This window comes from Bubalus kerabau, chromosome 2, assembly GCF_029407905.1.
Source record: "Bubalus kerabau isolate K-KA32 ecotype Philippines breed swamp buffalo chromosome 2, PCC_UOA_SB_1v2, whole genome shotgun sequence".
Taxonomy (NCBI): domain Eukaryota; kingdom Metazoa; phylum Chordata; class Mammalia; order Artiodactyla; family Bovidae; genus Bubalus; species Bubalus kerabau.
The window spans coordinates 115610890-115636309 of NC_073625.1; the positions used below are offsets into that span (position 1 = coordinate 115610890).

Genomic DNA, 25420 nt, shown 5'->3' on the forward strand with positions numbered 1-25420 from the left:
AGAGATGTTGCAAAAAGGAGCAGGTACCTTTGCTTGTGAGGCCTGCTCTTTGTACCAGCTTGTCCTTAGTTACACTTAATGACACCTAGGAAAGCCCCATCCCTTCCTCCAGTGATTTTCCTTGTCTATAAACAGGGGATAGGATCAGATTTGACTCAGATATGGATAGAGAGAGGCCTTAAAGGGCCCTGCAGGAAGGACAGCTGACAGGAAACTTGTTATAATGTGCAAGAAGTCACTTTATGTGGAAGCCACATCTTGACCCTTCTTCACCTGCACAATTCGCAGCCTAACACCTGGGACATGGGAAAGAAGCCAAAGGGGTGATCGTCACAGTTTCAAACCTAAGTAAAAGCTGGGAGTGTCCAAAGACATCTGCTCAGCCCTCCCTGGAGTGCCTCCCTGCCCCTGCCAAATGCCCCCTGAGTACTGCATGGAGCTCTGTGTGACGAGCCCTGGTCTGGAGTATTGGACTGGCTTGTGTGGTGTCCCTGCTGGGGACTTCAGAAAGGTAAGTGCATGTCATGAAGAGTGTCAGACACAAAATCTTTTGGTTTTAATCTTTACTTTCAATCCCAAACAATCTCTTTCCTTTTCATTACAAAAGTACTAGATGAACGTGGACAGAAGAAAGCTGACCTCTGCAAACTACATGCCTCCAACAGGCGTCTCGATCCCGTCACCAACACCCACGTGCGAGGCAGAGACAACAGGCAGGTAATTCTCGGGAATCAGAACTATACATAAATGCACGATCATTTTATTTCATACAAACATGATCAACATGAGCGAAGCCAGACTGTGGATTTTACACACTCTTGACACTCCCAAGAGCCCTCTCGTGGGGCCAGATCTGAGGCCCAGCCCTCCCGGAAGGAGGACGCGGCCCGCGTCTCAGTAGTTCATTGAGACGACAAGCTGGACGTGCTGAGGAGAGCCGAGAGTACCGCGGCCAGGCTTGGAGGGGTGGCCAGCCGGCACAGCCGGGCGCCTTCCTGCACAGGCTCCCTGCCCGGGCTTGCTGGAAGGTCTCTGCGCTCGGTGGAGCAGGGAGCAGCGATCAAGCCGAGCAGCTGTCCAGAGCGTGTCAGTCTCTGGCTTGACAGCTCGCCCCCTCCAGCCCTCTGAGGGGAAGGAGCTGTCAGTCCACTGTGCCATTGTAGGATTTGTTGAACTTGTTGAAGGTGAAATCCACAGTGTGCGTGGAGATGGGCTTTCTGTACAGAGGGTTTGAAGCCTAGAGAACACGGAGGGTAAAAGGACACGTGTTAGTTCATTCACTCATTCGAACACACAGGGTTGGAGGCCCTTCCAGGGTCAGTCACCAGGAGGGCAGCGGGCTCAGCGTGCAGGTGGAGGTGCCTGCCTTGTGCTGCAAGACTTGTTCCTCCAACCCACTGGCCTGGAAGGGCCCCGCCCTCCCCTGAACTTTCTCTCTCCGTCTCTGAAATGAGGGACCTTGTCCATCAGATGGTCTCTAAAGTCCCTTCCAGTTTTAACAGAAACTAACTAGGACTTCAGGGGGCACTCACTGTGCTCTGTCCTTGGGTGACATGCAGTCTGCTTGGGGAAGCAAGGCACACACAGACATTGCGATAGACTGTGGGTAAGGGGGTCCCCTCCTGGGCTGTGTCCAGACCGTCCAGACTCCCCCTGCTCAGGCTGTGCCCAGCACCTCTGCTCATGAGTCTCCTGACCTGGACGTGGTGTGGGGCTCTGTGCAGGGTGTTCAGAACTGGGTACACACCACCCCTCAGGCTTCGCTTCTTTGTTCTGAATGCTCCCAGGAGCCCTCTGGTGTGAGGGGGCCTTTGCCTGAACTCAACTGGACCCCTAAGCTTGACATGTTTCCCACTTCCAGCTTCCCATTGGCGTACCATTTCGTAGCGGGCCCTGGATCGCTCACTCTGGAACTTGGCGAACTCTCTCCGGTCGTGGATGGTGACGAGCAGCTTCCAGATGACCAGAAGTGCAAACCCAGTCAGGAGGATGCTGCCGACCACAGCCAGGAGGATGGTCATGGCACTGGGGGCGGTCCCACACTCTGGATGGAGGACCAGGGCACGGTGAGCAAGCCGCCAGCATCACTATGCCCCCCCTCCAACCTCAGGCCCACCAGCTCTCCCCAGAGGTCCTCCTGTGCTTCATAAGACCCTCACATGGCTTCTGGGAGGTGTGGGTGGCAGGCGGGTTTCTCCAATGCACATGAAGTAAAAGATTCAAAGAAGGCTGGTGATTGTCCCAAGGCCACACAGCAAATCGAGGGCAAAGTCCAGGAGAACTTGGAGGCTGCTCCACTTTTTTCCCACACACCCTCCGCACGGCTGCAACCCCCAACTCGAAGCACCCATGCTCCAGCCCGGCCCCGCCTCCCACACAGGATGCTGGACCACGTCTCAACTTTCACGTAAATGGTTTCGGGAGTAGACCAGGCGGCAGGAGGTTTCACGAAGCCGTTCCACAAGGGCTGGGCTGGGGGCCAGCCAACATTTGTAAGCCCTTAGTGTGCAGCCTTTGGAGCAAATGTGCTTATTTTCAAAGAACCACAAAGACAGCGCTTGGAAACAAAGCCTCATTCTTCAGGCGTGCATCCTGGGCTGAGACCACAACCCTTCCCTCTGCCTCTGCCTCGGGAAGGCATGTTATGTGGTCTGGCCTCATGTGGAAGCAGTTTGCAATGCTGCGAACTCAAGAGAGCAGATCTTTTCCTGCACCCTCACCCCCGCTCCAACCTCCTGCAAAGAATAAAAGGGGTCATACCAGAAACCCTAATTATCCCAAGGAAAAGGAACTGGTCCCTGGGCCCAGAGCAGGAGGCAGAAATGTCCATGTTGGGTCAGAGCGTGCCGTCCTCAGCGGCTGGGCACAGCACTTGTGGGAATGTTAACCCAGCACTCTACCCTTCCTGGACTCCACTCCAGGAAGCGGCAGCCCAGCCAGGGCCATGCATGTACCCAGAGCTCCCTGATGCCTAGCCCTGATGGTCCGGCCCTGCCTTGCACATTCACACTGCCATTAGCCATGTAGGTTAAGTGTGTTTTGTGCTTACTGTCACCCCTGTACGCCTTCCTTTGAGATGAGACACTCCCCCAGGGCAGGGCCCTATCCTCCTATAACTCCCATTCCCTCCAGTCACAGCCCCCCAGCTCCGCCCCAGCGATGGTCCCCAGATGAACAATCATCTTTCTTCTGAACTACAGCAGTCAGGTAGAGGAGGCCTTAGATCCTGATCTTCACAGGGAACTGTGTCCCTCCCCTCTCTGGAGTTTGGAAAGGATGGCGAGAAGAGGATGGGTGATAAGTCAGAAACCAAGTGGCCCGGGGGAGCAGACGGGGCCAGGCCTCACCCACCTGGCTCCCTGAGGACCGTGAGGTTGGACTTCCCACTGGGGAGCTCTGAGTAGGTGAACATCATCACACAATCCTTGGCGGTTTTGTAGAAACAAAGCACAGCCTCCTGGTCATCTTTCACTGGAAGAAAACCAAGCAGAGATGTCTTGAGTATCTCTCTGAGTAACTCGGAGCCACCAAGGGATGGGTGAAGAGCCAAATCCTGCCCCCAAAGAAAAGGGGTGCAGAGGGGCCGACTGGGAGACTCTCATATCAAGAATGCAGGCCCAGCACTGAGTTAAACTGCCCCAGGGATGCCAACTCCCCTCCACGTGAGGGAACCTCTGTAGCACTCACTGTGGGGATGTGGGAGGAAAGGACGCACTGTGGCCAGGCGGGCAGGACAATGGAACTGGAGAAAGAAGCGGCTGTCCGGCTGCCTGCGGAGGCCTGAGTGAGAGCTTGCACTCGAGCCCCCTGCTGAGAGCCAGCCACAGAGGCCGAGAGCTGGCAGTGCCGTCCTGAGATGTGAAACAAGCGTGCCACGAGGCCACGAGGCGAGAGAGAGACTCCCAGCCCCCAGCATGGTGCACACTGCTTGCCTTGCTCCCCGTGCGAAGAAGCTCCTTTCCTCACACTGCCTCACACCTGCTGTCCCCACATGGCTGTCACCTGAGGTGACGGTGCCACCGTCCCCACCCCCTCCAGCCCCCACCCCCGAGGCATTATCCACAGTCCAAGGCTTCCCTGGGTGGGGGTTAGACTGATTTCTAGGGGGGAAGGAAGCCGGGAAGAGTGTGAAGTAAGAGGGAGGCGGGTGATAAGAGAATGACCCACGGGTCCTGAGTAACAACTGCAGGTTATGTTGTGACATGGAACGCCTTCCAGCTCCACCCTCTGTAAGCCTGTGGCTCAAAGGAGGCTCTACCTGGGACCAGACAGTTTTGAGTGGTTATCAGATGCAGAGCCCCGGGCTTTTCCTCTCAAACCCCAACCGTAAGCCCAGTCTGGCTGAGTGTGAGCAAGTGTGTGTGTGTGTGTGTGTGTGTGTGTGTGTGTGTGAAAGCCTGGGGGAAGGAAGGAAGGATAACTGCTGAATTTGAATAGAAACTGGGCTTTTCCTCTCAAACCCCAACCGTAAAGCCCAGTCTGGCTGAGTGTGAGCGCGTGTGAGCGTGTGTGTGTGTGTGTGTGTGTGTGTGAAAGCCTGGGGGAAGGAAGGAAGGGTAACTGCTGAATTCGAACAGAAACTTTCTCTGTGAAGCAGCTGATTCAGGTCACAGCTGTGCATGAACAGCAACATTTGCTCCAGAGTGATGGAGTAGTCAGTGGGTCAGGAGAGGCATTGCCCTGTCTTTCTGTGGGTGTCCAGTCATGAGGCAATGGCCCAGGTCTGCAGGTAGAACTTGCTGTGGGAGCCAGGTCTCAAGTCACAAGACAGAAGCAGGGCAGGAAAACTGGCATGAGAGGCCAGACTGGGTGGGTGGGGGGCTCCCCATTGGCTCCCAGGTGCCGTACAAGCCCTGGCACACAGTAGGTGCTCAGTGACTATGCGCTGATGGCATTCATGACTTGGTTGCCATGATTTGGCCAGAGCATCAATCAAGACCAGGGAGGCAGGAACAGGGAGCAGAGAGACCTGCAGGAATTCTATCCTGGGTTCACCTGGACAGAATGCAAGCTCTGCCTTGTCTGATGCCAGCAGCATCAAGAGAGCTGTGCTGGGCTGAGGCTAAATGGGGCAGAGACTGGCTAGCTGGTCACCAAACGTGGTTTCCCAGCTTCCTGGGCGCACCTGGATGGCATTTCCCACCATTCCTGCAGTAAATGTGGCCAGGTGACTGAATTCTGGGGGGAAGTTACATGTACCCTTCCAGGTCCAGCCCATGTAAACCTCCCATCCAATCCTTCCCTCTGTCCTCCCCATTTGTAGACTCAATGGAGAGGCTTCTGAGGGCATGGGGGAGGGTGGAACCAAAACTGAGAGGGTATCTGGGCTCATGAAGGACCAATGGAGGCTTTGTCAACCAGGAACATCTTCACTTTCAGTGAGTGACAAACCAACTTCTGTTTTGTTAAGTCACTGAGGTGTGGGGCCTGTTTGTTGTGGCAGCTAACAGTACTTATTCTAACTAATACACCAACTTCTCAGGAAGCCTGGGAGAAGATGTGTCTAGGAAGGGACTGGGCCCAGGGACAGGATAGACACCGATAAACAGGGAGAGCCTGGAACCTGTGCCCTAGCCCAGGTACCCCAAGTCCTCTTGGGGAGCCAGCAAGGACTGGCCAAGGACCTGAGGCTACTTTCTAACTCAAGGCTAAAACTAGCATCCTGTCTGCCAGGCAGCCCTGAAGACCCCCACAGGATAGAGTCTCTACGTCTCTACATCTACTGCCAGGATCCAAAAGGGGCCGGCTGCCCAGGCCACTCGGCATACTCACCGATGGTGTCCACCCGTGTGATCACCTCGTCCTTGCACAGGTTTTGGCAGGTCTGGTTGTCAGCTGAGCTCCCTGAGTGAAGCAGCAAGCACTCGACACAGTCTCTTTGGAAGAGAGGCGATAAATGTGGGTGTTAAATGCTGTGGATCAGCTCCACACATGTAACCGAGTACATGCCCCAAGAGTGCAGATCCCAGCCCTCCTTTAGGCCCCTGAAGCTTTAACTTCTGCCATCTTCAGTTGCTTAGCCCTACTGTCCCCCCCGTTGCCCTCATGCAGGGAAGCCTGAAGGTCCTTGGAGGAGCCTAGGTGAGTTTAGAGACGTGTCTGGTCCCCATGTCAAGTTGCAGGCTGGAGGCCTTTCAAATTCTGACACCAGGAGCCACATCCACCTGCACTCCGCTGCGTCAAATGCCTCCCTGAGGAGTCTGCCCAACACAGGGAGCTTCTGATGATTAAAAAAAAAAATATTCCTGGCCTTGAGGAGGGGTTCTCACACCCCCGTGGCCCAACTCCCAAGATCCCCACCAGGAGACCATCACGCAGGCAGGGCTCTCAGCCCTCCTGCACATTAACCTCTCTGGGTGGGCTTTTAGGACATCACTGCCGGGGCCCAGCCACACCCACAGAATCTGGATCTCTAGGGCTGGAGCCTGATCTTCCAGGGATTGAGCAAAAAGGTGAGGACTGAGGACCACTGTCCTGGAGACTCGGCCCTTCCCCCTTCTCCCTCCCAGACAGCCCACGTGGCATGGGAGCCAAGCTCTAACGGTTCATTGAGATTGTTGTGGAGGGGAGAGAGGGTCCCTAACCCCTCTGGGGGACTGTGGGGAGGTGCATAAATGGGGTGGCAAGAACTCAACTCCAGGGAGAAGTGGGTTGCAACAAAACTGCCAGCTGACTGTCCACTTGCAGCTGATGGTGCTCGGTGACCTGCAGGGAGGAAAGAGATCCCCCAAACAGGGGCTTCTCCAGGAAATGGGGTGAGGACTCCGGAGTTAAGCATGTGGGGCGGGCCACTGCCTCCTTGCAGCTGTGTCCTGGGACCAGAGTGTGGCAGGGGTGAGGGGAAGCTTACAGAGCCTCAGTGACACAGAGAACAGCAGTCCATACCCCACAGGCCTATGGGGACCAACAGGGCTGTGTGTCCGGAAGGCTGTCTGGGAAAAATATGGCAGGAAATATAACTGCCATGCATTAGGTTTCTCATTTTCATTTTTAAATTCCTTGGGATGGAGGAACTAGTTAGTACATTTCCAGGACAAAACCTGTGCAGTAGATGTGCAGTAGATGCCAGGCCTGAAGGGAGCTGGGAGCGTTTCATTAAGTCGCTCTATTTTACAGGCGAGGGAAATGCGGACTCAAAGGCAGCAGGGCTCAGCACCCAGGACCCCCGCCACTCCGTCAAGTCCCTTCCCAAGTCCTTCCTCTGCTTTCTGAACATTGAGGAGGACTGCGCGAGTGAGTAGATCATGGAGAGAAAGCAGATAAGACTTTCTTACTAGGGTTCTAATAGTTTGAAGAATTCAACCATTCCAGGATGGGCCACCAAATTCCTCTCTCCCGGAATGACTTCATGGAAACATTCTGGAGTTAAACAAGTCGGAATTGCTGCATTTCCCCTGAGGCCAGAGCCCAGTGGGCGGGTACTGAGACTTGGCTGGGCACCAGGAAGGGGTGGCTCCTCCTCTGGTCCTTCACACTAATGCCGCTGCCCTCCCCCCTCCCCACAACACACTGCAAAGAAAGGTGTCTGGTTCTGGTCTCCACTAGGATTCACCACGGAGGCCTCCACCTGCAGGCCCTGCAGTCAGGAAAGGACAGGCCTGCTTCCAGGGAACATTCCCTCATCATCCACACTGGCAAATCAGTTTAACCCACGTGCTCCTCGAACTGGGTTGAAACTTGTGATTTATTATAGTCACGTATTAACATAAGTCTGGCCTTTAAACAAACAAGCTGCTGAGACAGACTCTGCTCAGGGAGTCTGTTAATTGAAATCAGCTGAGGCTGAATATGAACTCACCCAAGGTGAAGGGTGTGTTTGGTTAGTTCTAGAAAGTGGAGATTGCCTGCTCTGAAGTACCAGAGGGGAAAAAAAAGGACATAAGGCATTGGAAATCTGGTGGTTCTCAGCAAAGCGGTGAGCAGAAAAACAGCCTGAAATGAGGCACTATCAAAAGGACTTCATTTTTTTGTTGTTGTTGTTTTTTTAAAGTTACAAGTAGGCTGTGAAAGAGGCAGTGTCAGTGTGGCCCAGAGACAAGTAAGAAGGAATAGTGAGGTTCCTTGATGGCATCTCTTTGCTCTCCTTGCTCCTTTGGTGTTGCTTAATGGATGAAAAAAAAAAATCCATGTCTTCTTGGAAATGAATGCTTTAAACATTTAAAGCTAAGGCTGTCTTCCCAAGCGGCCTTTTAACTGACCTAAGCCAACCCTTTATTGCCTTGCTGCTCCAGAGGAAGGCAAAGAAACAGGTCTTATCAGCTTTTATTGTTCCACGCGTATTGTCCCAGCTTCATCCCCACCTCCCAACAGCCTCACATGCCCCAAGGTCTGGGAGCACAGACTCCAAAGGGCTTTGCTGGTGGGAGCTGGGGGGAGGGTGCCTCCCTCAGGCATTACATGTTGATAATGGCTGAGAGTCCAGGCTCAGATGGCCACAGCTATTTGGGCTCCAGACCCAGGGTCCTAACCTCCTCCCCTGGGACGTTTCCATTTGCATTTCTGCTGTTTCTCCGCTCTTAGCAGGTCTACAGTGGATCTGTGTTTCTTTTCCCTTACTCTGCCTGGCTTCCCTCTAATTACACAAAATAAAATCTGGCCCTGTCTATCTTGTCTCTCCATCTGCGGCCAGCTTTCAATTACCCACGCCTGGATTATTTGTGGCAAACGTCCAGACAGGGGCTCTGCCACCCAGAACGTTTCTGAGTTCAGACTGACCGGCAGCCCCAGCCACTCGGGGAGCATGACCTCCTCTCATTAGGAGCCTGGGCCAGGCATTTGGAAGGGATATCTGCCAAAAAAAATTGCACAGTTGCATTTCCCAGCCAAAAGGAAACAACGTCTGTATTATTACTTGTTTCTGATTATCTGTGCCCCTCCCTCCTGGCCCCTCAGCACAAGGACGACGATGGCACAGCTGCTTCTCTAGCAAAAGCAAGGCAAGCTGTCACTCTTGCTCTCCCGACGCCGTAACTCCCTGCTCTCCTTCATTCCCTCTCATTCGTGCTCTGTCAGAATGTGGAGGCAGAGCTGCGAGGTCAACTGGGGAACGCGACCCTGTGGCTGGGTCAGTGGAGGCCTGGAGCCTGTATCTGGACAATCTCTGCATTCAGCAGCAACACAGAGACCCGCTCCATTATCTGTGCAAATGGAGCAGAAAATTCAAAAGCCACTGCAGTTTGTTCCTGGCATGCCTTATCTAGGTCGGATGCCCTCCTGTCCAATCTACCTTCTGATGATGTTTTGTTTAAAGCAGTATTTTCTATACAGGGAAGGTGGCCTGTGAAACACTGGGAGATGTTAATGGGGAGGGTTAAATTCATTTGGAAAAAACATGCATGCTGAATGTCCTTTTGAAATACTCAGTGACAGAGTAAGGGCTCAAGAAGATGCTATTTTGGTACCAAAATCAATTCAATTTCATTTAACCTAGTAATCTGGTAATTTCTAAACTTGAATAACAGTCTTGCTTTTTGTTGTTCTGTTTTGCTTTTGTTTTGTTTTTACAAAATCTCCATGGAACCAGAGCTTCAAAGGCCCTATTCTAGTTCATGCGAGTAAGAGTTTCATTCCCCTACAAGGTTGCATGGGCAAGGTGTGGGAAATGGGCAGTGAGAGCCTGGCGGCCCTGGAGGCTGACTGGCCAGATGGCAGGATGGTCTGGGGGAGAAGCTGGGATGGGGGCTTTACCTCTTTGTGCTGCAGGCATCGGGGCAGGTTGGGCACTTCTCACATGTCTCCCCAAAGGCCCCTGGCTCTGTGCACTGGCACTGCCCGCAGACGCAGTGCCCACGGTCGCTGCAGATGTGGCCATCCCTGGCCTGGCATGTGCTGATGTCTGTCGAGCAGTTACAGTTGTCCCCAATATAACCTGCATGGCACTTGCATTCTCCGCAGTGACACTCGCCATGGCCTAGAAGGACACACACCACACATCAGTGCCAGCCTGCTTGCACGAACACACAACCAAGCTGGTGCCTGCCACGTGCTGGGCCCTGGGGATGTAACAATGAGACACAGACTGTGCCCTCAGACTCTGACCGGGCAGACAAAGAGGGCCTGGTGCCACCACGAGGTGACACCCAGGCGCCCAGGCGGTGCATGTCGTCTGCCGGGGCTGGATGCTGCTCCAAGTTTGTCCAGAACTTGGCCAAGTTGTGCCCTGGACCCAGGACCCCAGAGGACTTCTTCCTGTCTCCCCGGTTATGTGACTAACAGCCCCAGGGCTTGTGGATGTGACCCCCTATAGCAAAGGAGACTTTGCAACGTGGTGAAGTGAAGGATTTTGAGACAGGGGAGATTCTCCCAGATTATCCTGGGACCCTAAGTGCCATCACAAGGGTTCCGTGTAGGAGTAAGGCAAAGGGAGATCTGACTGCAGAAGGTGGTGGCCACGGCCAAGAGAAGCAAGATGCTGTGCTGCCAGCTCTGAAGAGAGGCAGCAGCCTCAAGGAGCCAGGAGCGCAAGGAGCACAGCTCTGTAAGATGGGAAAGGTGAGGGAAGGACCCTCCCTGGAGCCTTGCAGGGGCTGTGGCCCTCCTGGTACCGACACTGTAGTCAGGGAGAACCATGGCAGACTCTGACCTCCAGAGCTGTAATAGGACACACTGGAGTCGTCTTCAGTCACCGATTTGTGGTAACCTGCCACAGCCGCAACGGAAATGCACACAGGCGCTGTCCCGAGTCTCAGTGGGATGCTCACTCCGGAGCTGTGGCCAGAGCGGGACGATTTAGGAGCAGGGGCCAAGGGCGCCAGCAGCTAACACTGAACTCACTATGAATGCGTCAGGCTTTACAGCGTGGGCTCACGGAACTCTTACAGCTATCTCCTGCTCACAAGTGATGAAAACGACACACGGAAGGACGGAGCAGCTTGAGGGTGGCCACAGCGCCAGGACCCAAACCCGGAGCATGGCTCAAGGACCCACTGAACTTGAGGACCTGCAGCCTCTCAGGAGACAGAGTAGGCCCTAATCACGAGGAGAACCAGCTGAGGGTCCCCCGGCTCCCCCGTGCAGGAGGGACCCATTCGCTCCACAGCCTCCAAGGGAAGAGGGGTCGGGCATCCCCTCCAAGCTCTGCAGGCATCAAGGGAAGGGGGGCTGCTGGGCTCAGAGGACTGTGTGTGCGCCAGGCACATGCGTGCACCTGTTGGGCAGTGAGGTGCATGGGGAGTGCAAACTTCCAGGGGGCCTGACTGTTCATGGATCTCCTGTTCTCTGTGCTAATACAGCAGAAAGCAGTGCTACAAATGGCAGTTTTTTAAAAAGTCTTCCTTACACTACTATTGTAGCATACTTTCCTTTCTCATGCCATTCTTCTAAGACTGATACCAAAAGGACCAAGAATTTGTATTTACTGAGAACCCACAGACACACTAGCAGGAGACCAGACAGACAGGGGATGGCGTCAGATGTCGGGGGAGGGCTTGCATTCTACTCCCACTCCTGAGTCAGCTGTCCTGGTAGTTGGGTCTCAGCACCTTCTGTGAGGGCCCCCAGCGAGTGTGATCCACAGTTCAGGTCAGGACCTAACTTCAGAGCGCTGCTTCACCCCTACTTCCTTCTTGTCCCCCTCTCTGCCCAGTCCTCACTGTAGTGCCTGGGACCTGCGGGACGCAAGGGTGGCCATCTGGAGCCAACAAGCCTCCCCCACCAAACCCCCCACACATGGACCACAGCCCAGGGACGCAGAGCCCCGGCAGACACTGCACTGGGCAACAGCCCCCCCCACACACACACACTTCACAGGCAGCGTGGAGGCATATGGCAGCCCTCTGGGAGAGGTGAGGAAAGCCAGGCCCAGCCAGGAGGAGGCTGCGGAATGCAGTTTAACTGCCTGGAAGCTGGCGTGCGGTCTGTGGGCCACAGGAGAGAGCAGCATCCCTGGCTCAAGGGTTACGGTTAGGGGGGGAGCAGAGCACACAGCCACTCCAGGGAGGGAGGCCTGCACACCCCTCCTCTCCACCAGTCCTCGAACAGCCATGGCAGGCAGGAAATCACCCTCCACAGGGAAGTCTTCCCAAATGAAATGGATCCAATCCACATAGCTAGCTCCCTCACTCTCGACCTCGGGACCACATTGGTCAGGAGCCTGTTTTAAATTAAAATGGTTCACTGTCAGGGTAATTTCTGCCCCCCCCCCCAACATTTTATTATGAAAATTCCAAACCTGCAGCCAAGATGAAAAGACTGTGGTGTGAACATCCGCCTGTTTACCAGCTCTTCCACCGCCAGCGTGTTACCTGCTCCATCACACATCCCTCCCTCCTTCCATCCATCATTTTTAAACGCATCTCAAAGTGAGTGCACTTCAGGGGTAGGTTTTTCATTAGCTCTGGCCTCTCCAATGGCTTGTACATAGCAGCATCTCATAAAGCAAAAATATCAGAAGAGGCATGGCTGGTGCCATATTTACATGCAGCAAAGACACTACTCAGGCCAGAGAGACTGCTTGTTTGACCTGGATGAGTGTTGTTTTCCCTCTTACTCTGTATTTGGCAGCAATGTACAATGAACCAGATGTAACCTGACAACTATTCCAAACTGTCAGTGGTTTGGAGAAGAGGTAGTTTATTATTTTTTGTGGTGAAGTGTGGGTATGTGTATGTTGAAAGAAGAACTTGCTCCCCATTGTGACTGAGCATCTCACGTGAAAAGATCTGCTCAATGAGAAGATAGCAAAGTTGCCAACTGCTCGTACTTTCCCCCATGATTGTTGACTGGCAAGTAAACCCAGCTGCCTCGGGCACATATGACCCATGAGAACCCAAGAGCTCCAAAACCCAGCCCAAGGTCAAAGCAGTTGAATGTGTCCTGGATCTGGGGTGTGAGCAGAGTTAGGAGCCACAGGCAGGAGATACTAGGAGTCGGTGGTCACCACTGTGGCTCCGTGGTGAGGGGCAGGACTCATGGCCAGAGACGTAAGCCATCCCTGGAAGCCACGCCCCCAGCACCTGAGCAGCGAGGACATGGAGAGAAGGAAACGCTGTGCAAAGAGCCTGTGAGTGAGGACACAAGAGCTGTGCCATTAGTGGGGGCAGCAGGTGGGAGGCACAGAGGCCACAGGACCCTGGAAAGTCCTCATCCATGGGGCTTTTTGGCTTCTAACAGTTGCCAGTTCCAATGCAAAGTCCCAGCAAGTCACACTAGAGAGAAGCCACACTTGGTGGAATGGCTGAATCCGCCTAAGGGCTGTCCTCAGGGACTCCCTAGATGGCCCCAGTTTGTCCGTCAGGTGGTCCATTGCCTCCCAAGACAGTGTAAAGAAGCTCCAGCAGAGAGGGGCGCACGCACTTTGCCCTCCTTCACTCCCACGGCAGATCCTACCGTCTAATCAGGGGAGTCTCTGCCAGGGAGCCTGGGATTAGCCTCAGAATCACCCTCAACACCGTCCTCCAAGGACGGTCTCCCAACCAGAGGAGCTGGCAACAAGGCACAGCCACACGCCATCTCAGCCTAAAGCTTCCACGTCTCCTCCAGAAAGCGTGACCTGTACAGAGTGTCACAAAGCATGTAAATCTGGTCACAATGTATGCTAACCCAAACATCTCAGACCCTGCAGTTGGGCCTCAACCTGCCTTTCCCTCGACCCACACAGGCAGATTTCCACATCCTCTGGTCAGCCCTTGGCCTCTCCTAATGCCCTAGGAGGACCATGTGTTATTAAAATGACAAGGGCCACTTGGGTCCCATCCCCAGGCTCAATAACCCATCTATTACCAGGAGAGCTGCACGGGGAACAGGAACACCCAGAGGGCCGAAGCAAGGAGTCCTTATCATAACAGAGCTCATTTATAATGCTTCCCCAGCACCTTGGCAGAGTGTGCTGAATTTCATGATGCCTGTTTAATACTCTGCAGACGTAAAAAATTTTTTCATTACATACAGATAGGGATACTGAAGGGCATGTGAAAGCACTTTGTAAGCTGTGAATTGCTACATGTGCAAGTTATTATTAGTATCTTTGTTGGAATGATTGATAGTTAAATGGACAGGAAGTTGTAAATGTGTCTATTTATACAGAATTTCAGCTCTACAGAATTCAACAGCTTTCCATCAGCAAAACGGTGCTTGTGTGGGCCACGGGCCAAGATGCAGCCCCCTGCCTCCCTTGATAAAGTAGAATACGGGCTATTCAGAGGCAGGGGTGCCGTGGAAGCCGGCAGGAAGGAGCTGCTGGAGAGGAGGGATGGGGGGCCTGTGAAGAAGCCCCAGCCAGAACCAGTGCTCTGCAGAGGCCAACAAGGGCAAATTCTATAGTGCAGTGGTATGTGAGGGTGGAATCCAGTGACAAAGTGGTGAGGCAGTGGCCACAAACAGCATGGCAGCTCCCACAAGGAATCTGGTTGTTCAGGGAAAGGAAGAGATGGGGAGGAAGGAGGCTGGGGATTTTAAAGAGGGGATATTTAAGCATCCTTCTGATTAAAGAGAAAGATACAGAAAAGAGAAAATCTGGTGGCAAGTGGAGGGATCAAGGGAAGAACAAACTCTAAAGAGATCACAGCAGAAAGAGACTGAGGTGGGGAGGAAGTGGTGGGGAGTGGTGAAGGGAGACTGAACGGCTTGGGGTGAGGGCTGTGGCCGGAGGAGCTCAGGATAACCCTGATCAGCTGCGTGAAGGGCTGGGGCTGTGCATACTTGTTCAAGTGTGTGAACCATGTTCAAGTGTATCCTGCACCACTGGCTATGTCACCTTGGGCAAATCTCTAAACCTGACTGATGATCACGTCCTTATCTGTCCATGAGAACAATGCCTTCCTCATGGGAGTGTCTTCAGAAATACTGATGTTACTGCAAATCAAGCCCCTAGTGCAGCAGCTGACACAGGACTGCCCTTGGAGAGGAACAAGCAAGGATCAGTGCTCTGGACAGTGGTCACAGCACTGTTCCGGGGTGATCAGAAGACAGGGATGAGAAAAAGTATGGGACTGTTCCGTGGAAGGACACAACTTCAAAGGGGGGGAGTTCAAGGGAGTGGAAAGCAAGGATCTGCCAGGCAAGGGGTGACTGACTCAGATAGGAGACAGCCAGGCCCCCTGTCCTCAGGAAAAGGAGGGGTGGACATTCCTGCATGAGGCAAAGGGTGACGGGGAGTAAACACACCACGGAACATGGGTGATAGGCAACAGAGCAGGGATACAGGAAACACTGAGGAACCGAGGCGGTAGAGTGGCGGCTCACACGTGGCTTCTGAAATCAGGGAGCCTGGGTTGCCTCCTGATTCTGCTATTTGCCAGAAGTAACTGATGTTTAACCCCTCTGTATGTTAGTTTCTTCACTTTAAAAGAGAGCCAATAGGGGCTTCCCTGACAGTCCGGTGGTTAAAACTCCGTGCTTCCACTGCAGGGGGAATGGCTTCCATCCTTGGTTGGAAAACTAAGGTCCTGCATTTATGCCATGCAGCATAGCCAAAAAATAAAAATTCAGTAAACTGTAACTTTAAATAAAATCTAGAACACTCTATAAAAAAATAAAATAGGGCCAATAACGATGCCTCCCTTGTGGGCTTGCTGTTATGAGTTCAATCACTTAACCTGTATAAAGCACTTGTGTTTGACATATGGGCTTCCCTGGTGGCTCAGTGGTAAAGACTCTGCCTGCCAAGCAAGAGACTCAGGTTCTATCCTGGGTTGGGAAGATCCCTGGAGAAGGAAATGGAAACCCACTCCAGTATTCTTGCCTGGGAAATCCCATGGACAGGGGAGCCTGGTGGACTAAAGTCCATGGGGGTCACAAAAGTGTCAGACACAACTTAGCAACTAAATGACAGAAGTGCTGAGTTAACGCTAGCTAGCTCCATCCTTGTCGCCGTCACAATAGAGGGGGGGTGAGGGAAGGGAAGCCTGGAGCAGATGATCTCAGAGTTCGGAGAGGAAACACTTTCTGGGAGCTTGGATCAAAGACTTCCAAGGTTAGGGAATTCCTTGGAGGCTCACTGGTTAGGACTCAGCGCTTTCACCGCCGGGACCCAGGTTCAATCTCTGGTTGGGGAGCTAAGATCTGGTTAGCTGCATGGTACAGCCAAAGAAAAAAAAAAAACAGACTTCCAGAGTTACAAGCTCCCGGAAAGTGACTTAATCCACATCCAGCCCAAAGAGAGAACACTCAGGGTTTGGTGGGACCGCTCACTGGACCCCAGAGCTTTGCTGTGGAGGCTGACACCCAGTGGTGCCGGAGGCCCTGTTTTGTGTGTGTGTTGGAGGAGGGGGGTGTGGGGGGCGGGGTTCCAGCCTCAGCAGGGAGAGCAGGACGTCTGAGGCAGAGCATATGTGGCCCTCGGCTCCCAGCTGGACGCCGGTCTGCAGAGACCCAAGAGGGCCCTGGGGTGACTTCAGGGAACTTGCGTGAGAGCCCTGGGGCTGGAAGAAGGAGCGAGCCAGCCTGGGACGGGGCAGAAACAGAAGTGGGTGTCTTCTCCCCATCTTGGCCCAGCCCAGGAACAAGGGTTACCACAGACGTCAGATGCTTCGGGTACAAATCATCTCTCTCCATAGCAGGTCCAAAAATAGTTTCCATCCAGCTTGGGAATGCACTGCTACTTCCTTCACTGATCAGCTTGCAGCCCTTCCTCTCCAGGCTGAGGAGTGGAGGGCTGCGTCCCTCACTCCCGTCTCTTCCTCTCCCACTGGCAGCATCCCTCTCTCATTCAAGTGTATACTCCAGCTTCTGCCTCCCTCACAGCCCCCAACACTTCTCCTCCCACAGCCCTCTGTCTGCCCGTCATCTCCCCCTCCTCTCTCTCCCACTCTTCCCAGGACGGGCAGCATGTAAACAGGAAGTGGTTAAGAGAGAAAAGAAAAAGAAGGGATGTGGGCTGGAAAACCTCCGCTCATCTGGGTGATTTCCCTGCCACAGAAGTCAGGCCTTGTCTGCGGTGTGGACACCTCTGGGTGACACCCGGGGCACAGCCTCTAGAACTCTCTAACAGCCGTCTTTAAAAAAAGCAGGAAAACCAACTCAGAGCTTTGTGTGCCTCCAGTCCCCCGGTGTCTGTGTGACTCGGGGATCCCAAGCCACTGCTGAGGCAGACAGTGCACAGCCCTGCCCTCCTTAGCATCAGCCAGTGTTCAGAGCTGCTCTCTGAGCCTGTGGACACAACAGCAGACAGAAGGGCATGGTCACAGACATCCTGGCACTCACACAGTCTCCATGGTGAACCACAGCCAGATCTGGGCTGCCCTCCTTGTGGCCAAACACACACACAGGCTTCTAAAGGGTCCGTGTCTGTGTCCGGGGCTGGGAAGGGGAAAACCCTCCTGAGAGACACTCTTCCTGGCGCCTGGCCCAGGAGCAGGTTAGGATTACATAACAGCCGAGTGTTCTCGTGTCGTGAGTCTGGTCCCCATGGGAAGGGCCCCTCCCTGTCTCAGTGTTCCCTTCCATGCACTGGCTTTTGGTGCTGGAAAAAACAGAGAACAGGGAAATGCACAGGACATCTCCTCAGTTCCCATGTGAGCGATCTCGGCCTGGCTCCGGACACCTCAGCGGAAACTAAATAAATCTCCAAGGGCAGGAGAGAAGTTGCTCTTGAAGGGTTGTGTCCTTCTCACCACGGGCTTCCCGAGCCTGTAAACACAGCCTGCTCTTGCCAAGGATGAGTTACTGACTGGAGAACTTGCCAACTAAGGGCTGCCCCTCCCAAAGAGAGCACAGCGCTCCTTGCTCCACACCAACCCCGACGCCAGCTCTACAGAGACTCTCCTCAGACCCACTCGGCCCTACCTTGCCACTCGACTTGGAACCCCTCAGCTGGGGGCACCTCTTCTGGACAGAGCTACCTACCGTGCAACCTCTCCCAGCCACCTGCTGGCTCTGGCAGCGGTCCAGCTTCTTCATCAATAAAAAAAGGCGCAGTGGCTTGTCTATCTCACAGGACTGGGGGAATTCTCTGTTAATGTGCACTACAGGAACTGTTTCAGGTACTGCCTTTAAGGAATGTCTAATTTCACTGAGACATCAAGTCATTAAAATCTCTTAATAGAGAAACTTTTTGGGGTACTTACAACAGGACGGGCATTGTTCTAAGCACTTAATCTGAATGTTCTCATTAATAGTCCCAGTGATATAATTATTACCCTAATTTTTGCAAGTATGGAAAATGAGGCCTAGAGAAGCCACGTAATTTATCCAAAGTCACAAAGCAGGTAGGAGTCAGGGCTGGGATTGGAACCACGTTTGTTTAACTCTGGAGCCTAACCACTACATGTACTGCCTCTCCAGCCCAGTCGTGACTTAGTCATGACTAAGTCAGAACAATTAAAACCACACACAGGATAAATGTTCAAGGTGACCCAGGGTATTTTATAGCTTAAAAATGTGCAACCGACCCATGCCCAAGGCTGGCCCTTTTAATCACTGATCATTAAATCACTCTTGGCCTCTATTTTCCTATGTGAATAGCAAGGGCGGTAACTAGGTGGGCTCTCCCATCCCTCCACACTGGCACTTGCTATTCCAGGTCAGAGCAGCGAGAGACTGGGACAGGCTCTAGGCTAAGCTACAGGTTTTGGAATAGTAGAGGACAGAAGGCATTTGGGGTGCAAAAAATGGGATGCATTCCTTTGTGAGGATGAATAGAGAGAGTGGGCAGCCTGGAGGGGAAGTATTTGAAAAGGAGAGGTGGATGAGAATGGCCACCCAGGGGCTAGACATGGGTCTGTTTGTCTGCATGTGTGTTTGTAGGCGTACGTGTTTGCAGGCAAGTGTGTATAGAAACTGACAGAAGGGAAGGAAGGGAAAGAGGGCAGGAGGCCGACTATGGAGGAAGGAGGGCCTGAGGGCTAGACTGAGGAGCGTGAATTTATTCCATAGCCCCCAGATGGCTGGACAATAAACTCCCTTCCCGAAAGGGAGGCTGAGTGCCTCAGCTGGACACTGCGACGCTCCCCTGGTTGAGTCCTCACACTACGGTCTGCCCTTTTCCCAGGTCAGTGTCCATGTGGCCTCCTCCATCACTTCCCTAAATTGTCAACTATGTCATGACACCCTTTCGCTTAAAACTCAACAGCTCCTCACCACTGAAAGCACAACTTCCACATTTAAACTGTTGTCCCCAACATACGGGGCTGTTCGAGGCCTACCTCTCGAGTCTGTTCAGCTGCCCCTGTGCCCCCAGGCACCCCAAGTTCTGGCCATTCCAAACCACTCCAAGCTTCTGAAACATGCTGAACTTTAGCGTATCTTTGTTTTGAAACAATTACTTTGGCTGCAGTATATATTTGTTTTTTTATATATCTGCAGCATATATTTGTTTTTAAACAACTACTCTGGCCGCAGTATGGGGAGTAGACAGACTAGGAGAGTGGCAGCACAGATGGGGAGGAGATGGATTTCAGACAGAAGAGGGGAGTGCACAAGACTTGGTAGTAGAAGGAATGCGGAGTTGAGGAGATGGTAGGAAAAAGGATGATTTCCAGGTTTCTGGCTTGTACAGGTGGATGAAAGGGGGAGATAAGGAAAATCAGGAGAGAACCACGGCTGGGAAGATGATCATAAAATCAGTCTGAAACGTCCTGAGATTGAGGTGCATTTAAGACATACAAAGCTGAAGGGAGCTTGGAAGCAGGTCTGAGCAACCGAGCAACTTAAGGGTGACTGAAGGTGTGGGCACAGCGAAATGCCCGAGGGACACTCCAGAGGAGCAGATGGCTAAGCCATGCCGCAGACAATCCCAGCACTGAAAGGCGGTCAGCTGCTATTCAACACTCAGGTCAAGAGGAGGGCTGATAAGCCTTAGGCGTAGCAGGACACAGCCATATGGGGCCTGGAAGACCTGCTCTGGTGGAATCGTGGGGCTGAATCCGAACTGGACTGAGGTGAGGGCTGCCTGGGAGGTAGTTCATGTAGTCGGTGGGTGCAGACAAATGTTCTGAGGAATACGGCTGTGAGTATGGAGGAGAGGAGCTCACAGTGAGGGGGGTCGGGGGTTAAGGGTTTCTCTTTCTCTATTCTTTTTTTTTTCTTTAGAGTCCTGAGCATGTTCTTAAGTCATCTAGAATAGTTAACAGGGAGAGTATAGTACACATCACTTATCACACAGATACATTTGTTTCCCCATGTGACGCATCTCATTAGCCTGCAAACCCATACAAAATCAAAGGCAGTGTTTTATTTTTGCTTGCCCAATGCCTAGCATGGTGTCAGGTACACAGTAGATGCTCAGAATATGTTGTGGCTCTTGGAGGCTGTGAACGCCATCAGGACAAGCCTGAAACCCTGGAGAAGATATCTGATACTAGAAATTAGAAAAGGAAAAGGAGTATTACTGATGTTTAAACATGACTCTTGAGATATTTCAAATTCTCAACAAATGCCCAAGAAAAACAGAGACTTCAGGATGACACAAGAAATAAAAATTAGAAACTCTTTCCTGTGGCAACACATGGCTGTGGTCAAGCAGAAGTCACAGGCTTTGCACTCACTACCGTGCCTGCGCATTGTTCAGATTTCTCCAGCAAAAGGTTCTTCGGAGATGTGAACAATGATGCATCCTCAGTCCCGGGATCGGCTGCTCCTCTGTCCTTGGCTTAGTGTCAATGAACCAGCCCTGACAAGCTCAGCTGACGCTGCTTCCCAATAGGCGAGGCCCTGATAAGCCCCTCACCCTTTGCCCGCATCTGCTGGACTGCATGCTGCATTCTGCATATGAGCAGTGAATGCAAGCACCACTAAGCAAGCAAGGCGCTGCTGCTTCAAGCTAAGCTTTCCCAAACCTCAAGATTACTTGAAGATGATAGCTCAGGCTGGACAGGGCTTCCCTCATAGCTCAGTTGGTAAAGAATCTGCCTGAGATGCAGGAGACCCTGGTTTGATTCCTGGCTCAGGAAGATCCTCTGGAGAAGGGATAGGCTACCTACTCCAGTATTCTTGGGCTCCTCTTGTGGCTCAGCCAGTAAAGAATGTGCTCACAATGTGAGAGACCTGGGTTTGATCCCTGGGTTAGGAAGATCCCCTGGAGAAGGGAAAGGCTACCCACTGCAGTATTCTGGCCTGGAGAAGTCCATGGACTGTATAGTCCACGGGGTTGCAGAGAGTCAGACATGACTGAGCGACTTTCGCTTTCACTGGCTAGAAAGTCAAGACTCCACTGTCAAAGGCAGCAGAGCCTTCTCAAAGGACATCGTTGCCTTTCTGGTCCTAGCATCTGACTTCTCCATGCTGGTGCCCAGCTGCCAAGTCCCTCTTATTACTGCTGCATTTCACACGAGGGCACCAAGGAAAGGCCTTGGTGTCTGACCCAACTCTATCGATTACAGGGAGATTCAGGCCATGGAGAGAAGATGCAAAATCCCGAGTTCCTTAATGAACTCACCTTTCCAGTTTCAAAGGAGTATGTAATCAGCTGAATGCAATGAACCAGAGTCCTCACAGGCCCCCAAGAATGCTGACTCAGAAAGAAAAACAGAAGGCCTGCGGCCAAAAGAAACAGAGGTGCCCCAGATCAACTTCTCAAGTGGCTTAATCTGCCCGATCTGCCTGGCAGGCACTGTGGGGAAATGCCAACCGCATCTGGGGAGACGTGAATTCTCTCCCCTTTCCTCTGGTCACTGTGACAGGATGAGAGGGTGACTATTTTCAACCTGGAAAGCTGTCACGTTGTTGTGGCTGGTGAACAGGTGCCATATTCCATCCTCAGCTGGCCACTGCTCAGAGCCTGGAGCAGCACTCTTGATGGACAGAGTCGGTGTGGCATGTGACAAGAGTGGGCCACGCTGAAGCCTGGCTGCCAGAAGCCCAGCCAAGCCATGAGATGGCAGGAAGCAGCTGCCAAGAGAAGAGAATCCCCTGAGGGTCAGGGTAGGTGCGCTTTTCTTAGGTCAAGGCTCTGGGCCAACCACCACCAGTGGGGAGTGTGGCCAACATGCCAATCTTCTCGGCCACAGTCTCCCCCACGGGCCTGATCAGTAACAGCCACCTCCAACTCCCGGTAGAGGAAAACAACCAAATGAGATCATTCACATCAAGAGCATTTTATAAATCATAACAGGCTAACAAAGGCTCATTTAAGGAAAAGTGGGTCCAGTCTAATCAATAACAACAGCCAGACACTCAATGGCTACTAAGAGGAACAGTCTGTGCCTCTCAAGTAACAGTCTTAAACCGGGCGCCTCAGCTGGCCTCCTGGTCCACGTGTGTTCTTCAGCCTGGTGTGTGCTCTCCTTATGCAACCCAGAGAAAACTCACTGAGCAAAACAGAGACTAAATGTTTCCTAAAATTTTGACCAAAATAAAGCGCACTTATTAGGGAAGACTTGGAAAATTGTGGGCTACATGCTTGAGTAGTGGCAGGAAGGGCTGAACCTGGTAATAGAGAGATTTGGGGAGGGTCTCAAGCTAGTCAAAATGAGCAAAATTCAGTAGAAACAAGGTTAACTATTTACTTGCAAGGTTCCCCAAGTCTGAATCTATAACCAAGAATCATAAAGTGATTTAGTCCAGGTTCTGGGCCTCAGTTTCCCACAATGCAAACGGTCAGTGCAGGTAACAGGCAGCTGTGTGGGTGTGTGTGTCTGGTGGTGGCAGGAAATGCAGGAGACGCAAATAATCCTACTATTTCATGCTTGCTTATGGAGAGTACAAATTAGCCTCAGTGTGTTCCCAAGGAAAACACCTCAAGATACTAAAAAGTGTGTTAAAGTAGATTCTCCTTGCATTGTTACAATGTTTGCCTAAAGGCCAATACTGCAATGTCAAACAACATAAAATAGCAACCTGAGAAGTATATTCCTTTAGCTTAAGGATGATGGGTCACCTGATCAAGACTTTGGGGCTGGGGTTTGTGGACTGGGGTGATAGGAGGTCCCATCCTCTGGGTCAGAGGGCAATAGGCAAGGGCTCAGGAAGATGTCCAGAAGACAACAAGTCCTAGGGGCCTTCCAGGGATAGACCTTCCTCCTGCCCTGTGTCCTCTGACTCTTGTTTGTAGAAAAGCTTTAGCCTCCTCCGAGGCCTCCCCCAAGTTCCAAAGAGGAAATTTAATCAGAGAAGTGAGAAAATGCAGAAATAAAAAAATGCAGTCAAGAAAAGCAAAATAACAGCTTAGGCATAAAACCAGGTCAAGGACCCTTAGCTCCTCCTCAAGGGCTACTGACATCCTGAGTCATATCCCTGAGTTGTTTTGCAGAAACTAAAGCCCCCACCAAGTAGAGAAAGTTGACTGCATGATGATGGTAGACCCCAGACCAGCTGAAATTCAAAAAAAAAAATTCATGCTACTACTTCACCATAAGCTAATCAGGAGAATGTTCACAAGCTGGTCAGGCTCCCTGCAACCATCACCCCTAACCTGGCCTTTAAAGACTCTTCTGTGACGGTCCTTGGGGAGTTAAGGGTCTTTCCAGCATGAGCTGCCTAGTCTCCTTGCCTGGCACCTGCAATAAACACTGTGCTTTCCTTCACCACAACACAGTGTCAGTCGAATGGCTTTGATGGAAGTCAGGCTAACAGACCCTGGTACCTTTCATTAACAAGACACAAAATTTCAGGAGGCTGAACTCACTCAGAGCAACTTCCAGACAGCAGGGAGAGTTTGGATCTGGGTGGAGTTCTTAGGTCAGTGTTTGACAGTCAAGAACACTTACCCCAAAGGAAAACAGGGCTCCATCCAATCCTGCCACACCCCACCCAAAGCACTGAGCAGCAGAGACTTACCATCAGTTATATAACAGTTTCCAAAATCAAGACTAAACTCAAAAGTGACAGCTCAACACTGAAGAAAGGGAACCAAAGTAGCTCTAAGAATAACTATTTTAGTCACCAGAGGTCTCTCAGTGTTTTCAACTTAACTAAGAATGGAAAATTTCCTAATGTGTTATTCCATAATATCAAAAAGTTAATGCCACCCAATTCTATACATGATTAAGATTTTATCTTTGGCATTTTCATGGCTTTCTTAGGCTTTTCCTTTGTTTTTAAAGTTTCATTATTTCCTTCACAAGCCAAATTCCATGACCTTGGATTAGGCCTGAAGTTCAAAAGCATGAGCAGAGTCCGCGTCACAGGTTCCCTTTCTAAGTAGAGAAACAAGGGTAGTAAGGTGAGGTCCAATGTCCAGATTACTCCAGTTTTCACAGTCACTGGTAAATTGCTGCTTCAGATACTTCTGGGATCTGAGCAGTGAGAAACCTGTACGCAGGTCAGGAAGCAACAGTTAGAACTGGACATGGAACAACAGACTGGTTCCAACGAGGAAAAGGAGTGCATCAAGGCTGTATATTGTCACCCTGCTTATTTAACTTCTATGCAGAGTACATCATGAGAAACGCTGGGCTGGATGAAGCACAAGCTGCAATCAAGATTGCCAGGAGAAATATCAATAACCTCAGATATGCAGATGATACCACCCGTATGGCAGAAAGTGAAGAGGAACTAAAAAGCCTCTTGATGAAAGTGAAAGTGGAGAGTGAAAAAGTTGGCTTAAAGCTCAACATTCAGAAAACTAAGATCATGGCATCTGGTCCCATCACTTCATGGCAAACAGATGGGGAAACAGTGGAAACAGTGTCAGACTTTATTTTGGGGGGCTCCAAAATCACTGCAGATGGTGACTGCAGCCATGAAATTAAAAGACGCTTACTCCTTGGAAGGAAAGTTATGACCAACCTAGATAGCATATTCAAAAGCAGAGACATTAGTTTTCCAACAAAGGTCCGTCTAGTCAAGGCTATGGTTTTTCCAGTGGTCATGTATGGATATGAGAGTTGGACTGTGAAGAAAGCTGAGCGCCGAAGAATTGATGCTTTTGAACTGTGGTGTTGGAGAAGACTCTTGAGAGTCCCCTGGACTGCAAGGAGATCCAACCAGTCCATCCTAAAGGAGATCAGCCCTGGTGTTCTTTGGAAGGAATGATGCTAAAGCTGAAACTCCAGTACTTTGGCCACCTCATGCGAAGAGTTGACTCATTGGAAAAGACTCTGATGCTGGGAGGGATTGGGGGCAGGAGGAGAAGGGGACGACAGAGGATAAGATAGCTGGATGGCGTCACTGACTCAATGGACATGAGTTTGAGTGAACTCCGGGAGTTGGTGATGGACAGGGAGGCCTGGCGTGCTGCGATTCATGAGGTCGCAGAGTTGGACACGACTGAGCAACTGAACTGAACTGAGCAGTGAGAAGAGCCGTAAGAAAACTCAATTCCCAGAGTTGGAACAAGGCAGGTTCTCCACACGGCTTGCCGACATGCTTAATTTTCAACATCTCACACAAGTCTGGACGGTGAAGGTAGAAGCTTAAGAGGTTCATATCCTCACTCCTCTAACCCAGAAAATTTCTGAGGGGTGGAAAATTCTAGTGACAACACACATTTAAAAATTAATTCAGTACTGTGAGCAATTCCAACTCTGTACCCCTGGCACCCAGTAAAAACCTGGCACATGAGGAATGCTCAGTGAGCTCCTCAATGGGATGAATGCAGCACTCTACC

At 51.8% G+C, this 25420-nt stretch overlaps 1 protein-coding gene across 1 annotated transcript in view; it reads right to left on the minus strand.

The window, feature by feature from the left end:
* Positions 1–721: 721 nt before the first annotated feature.
* ITGB5 (integrin subunit beta 5) overlaps positions 722–25420 on the minus strand; it is a 113676-nt gene continuing 88977 nt past the window's right edge. Inside the window, exons 11-15 of the mRNA XM_055568456.1 lie at positions 9688–9910; positions 5773–5876; positions 3352–3471; positions 1878–2044; positions 722–1237 (exon numbers count right to left, since the gene is read on the minus strand). Coding sequence (XP_055424431.1) covers positions 1142–1237; positions 1878–2044; positions 3352–3471; positions 5773–5876; positions 9688–9910 — 710 coding nt within the window. The 3' untranslated portion in view covers positions 722–1141. The remainder of the gene's footprint in view (positions 1238–1877; positions 2045–3351; positions 3472–5772; positions 5877–9687; positions 9911–25420) is intronic.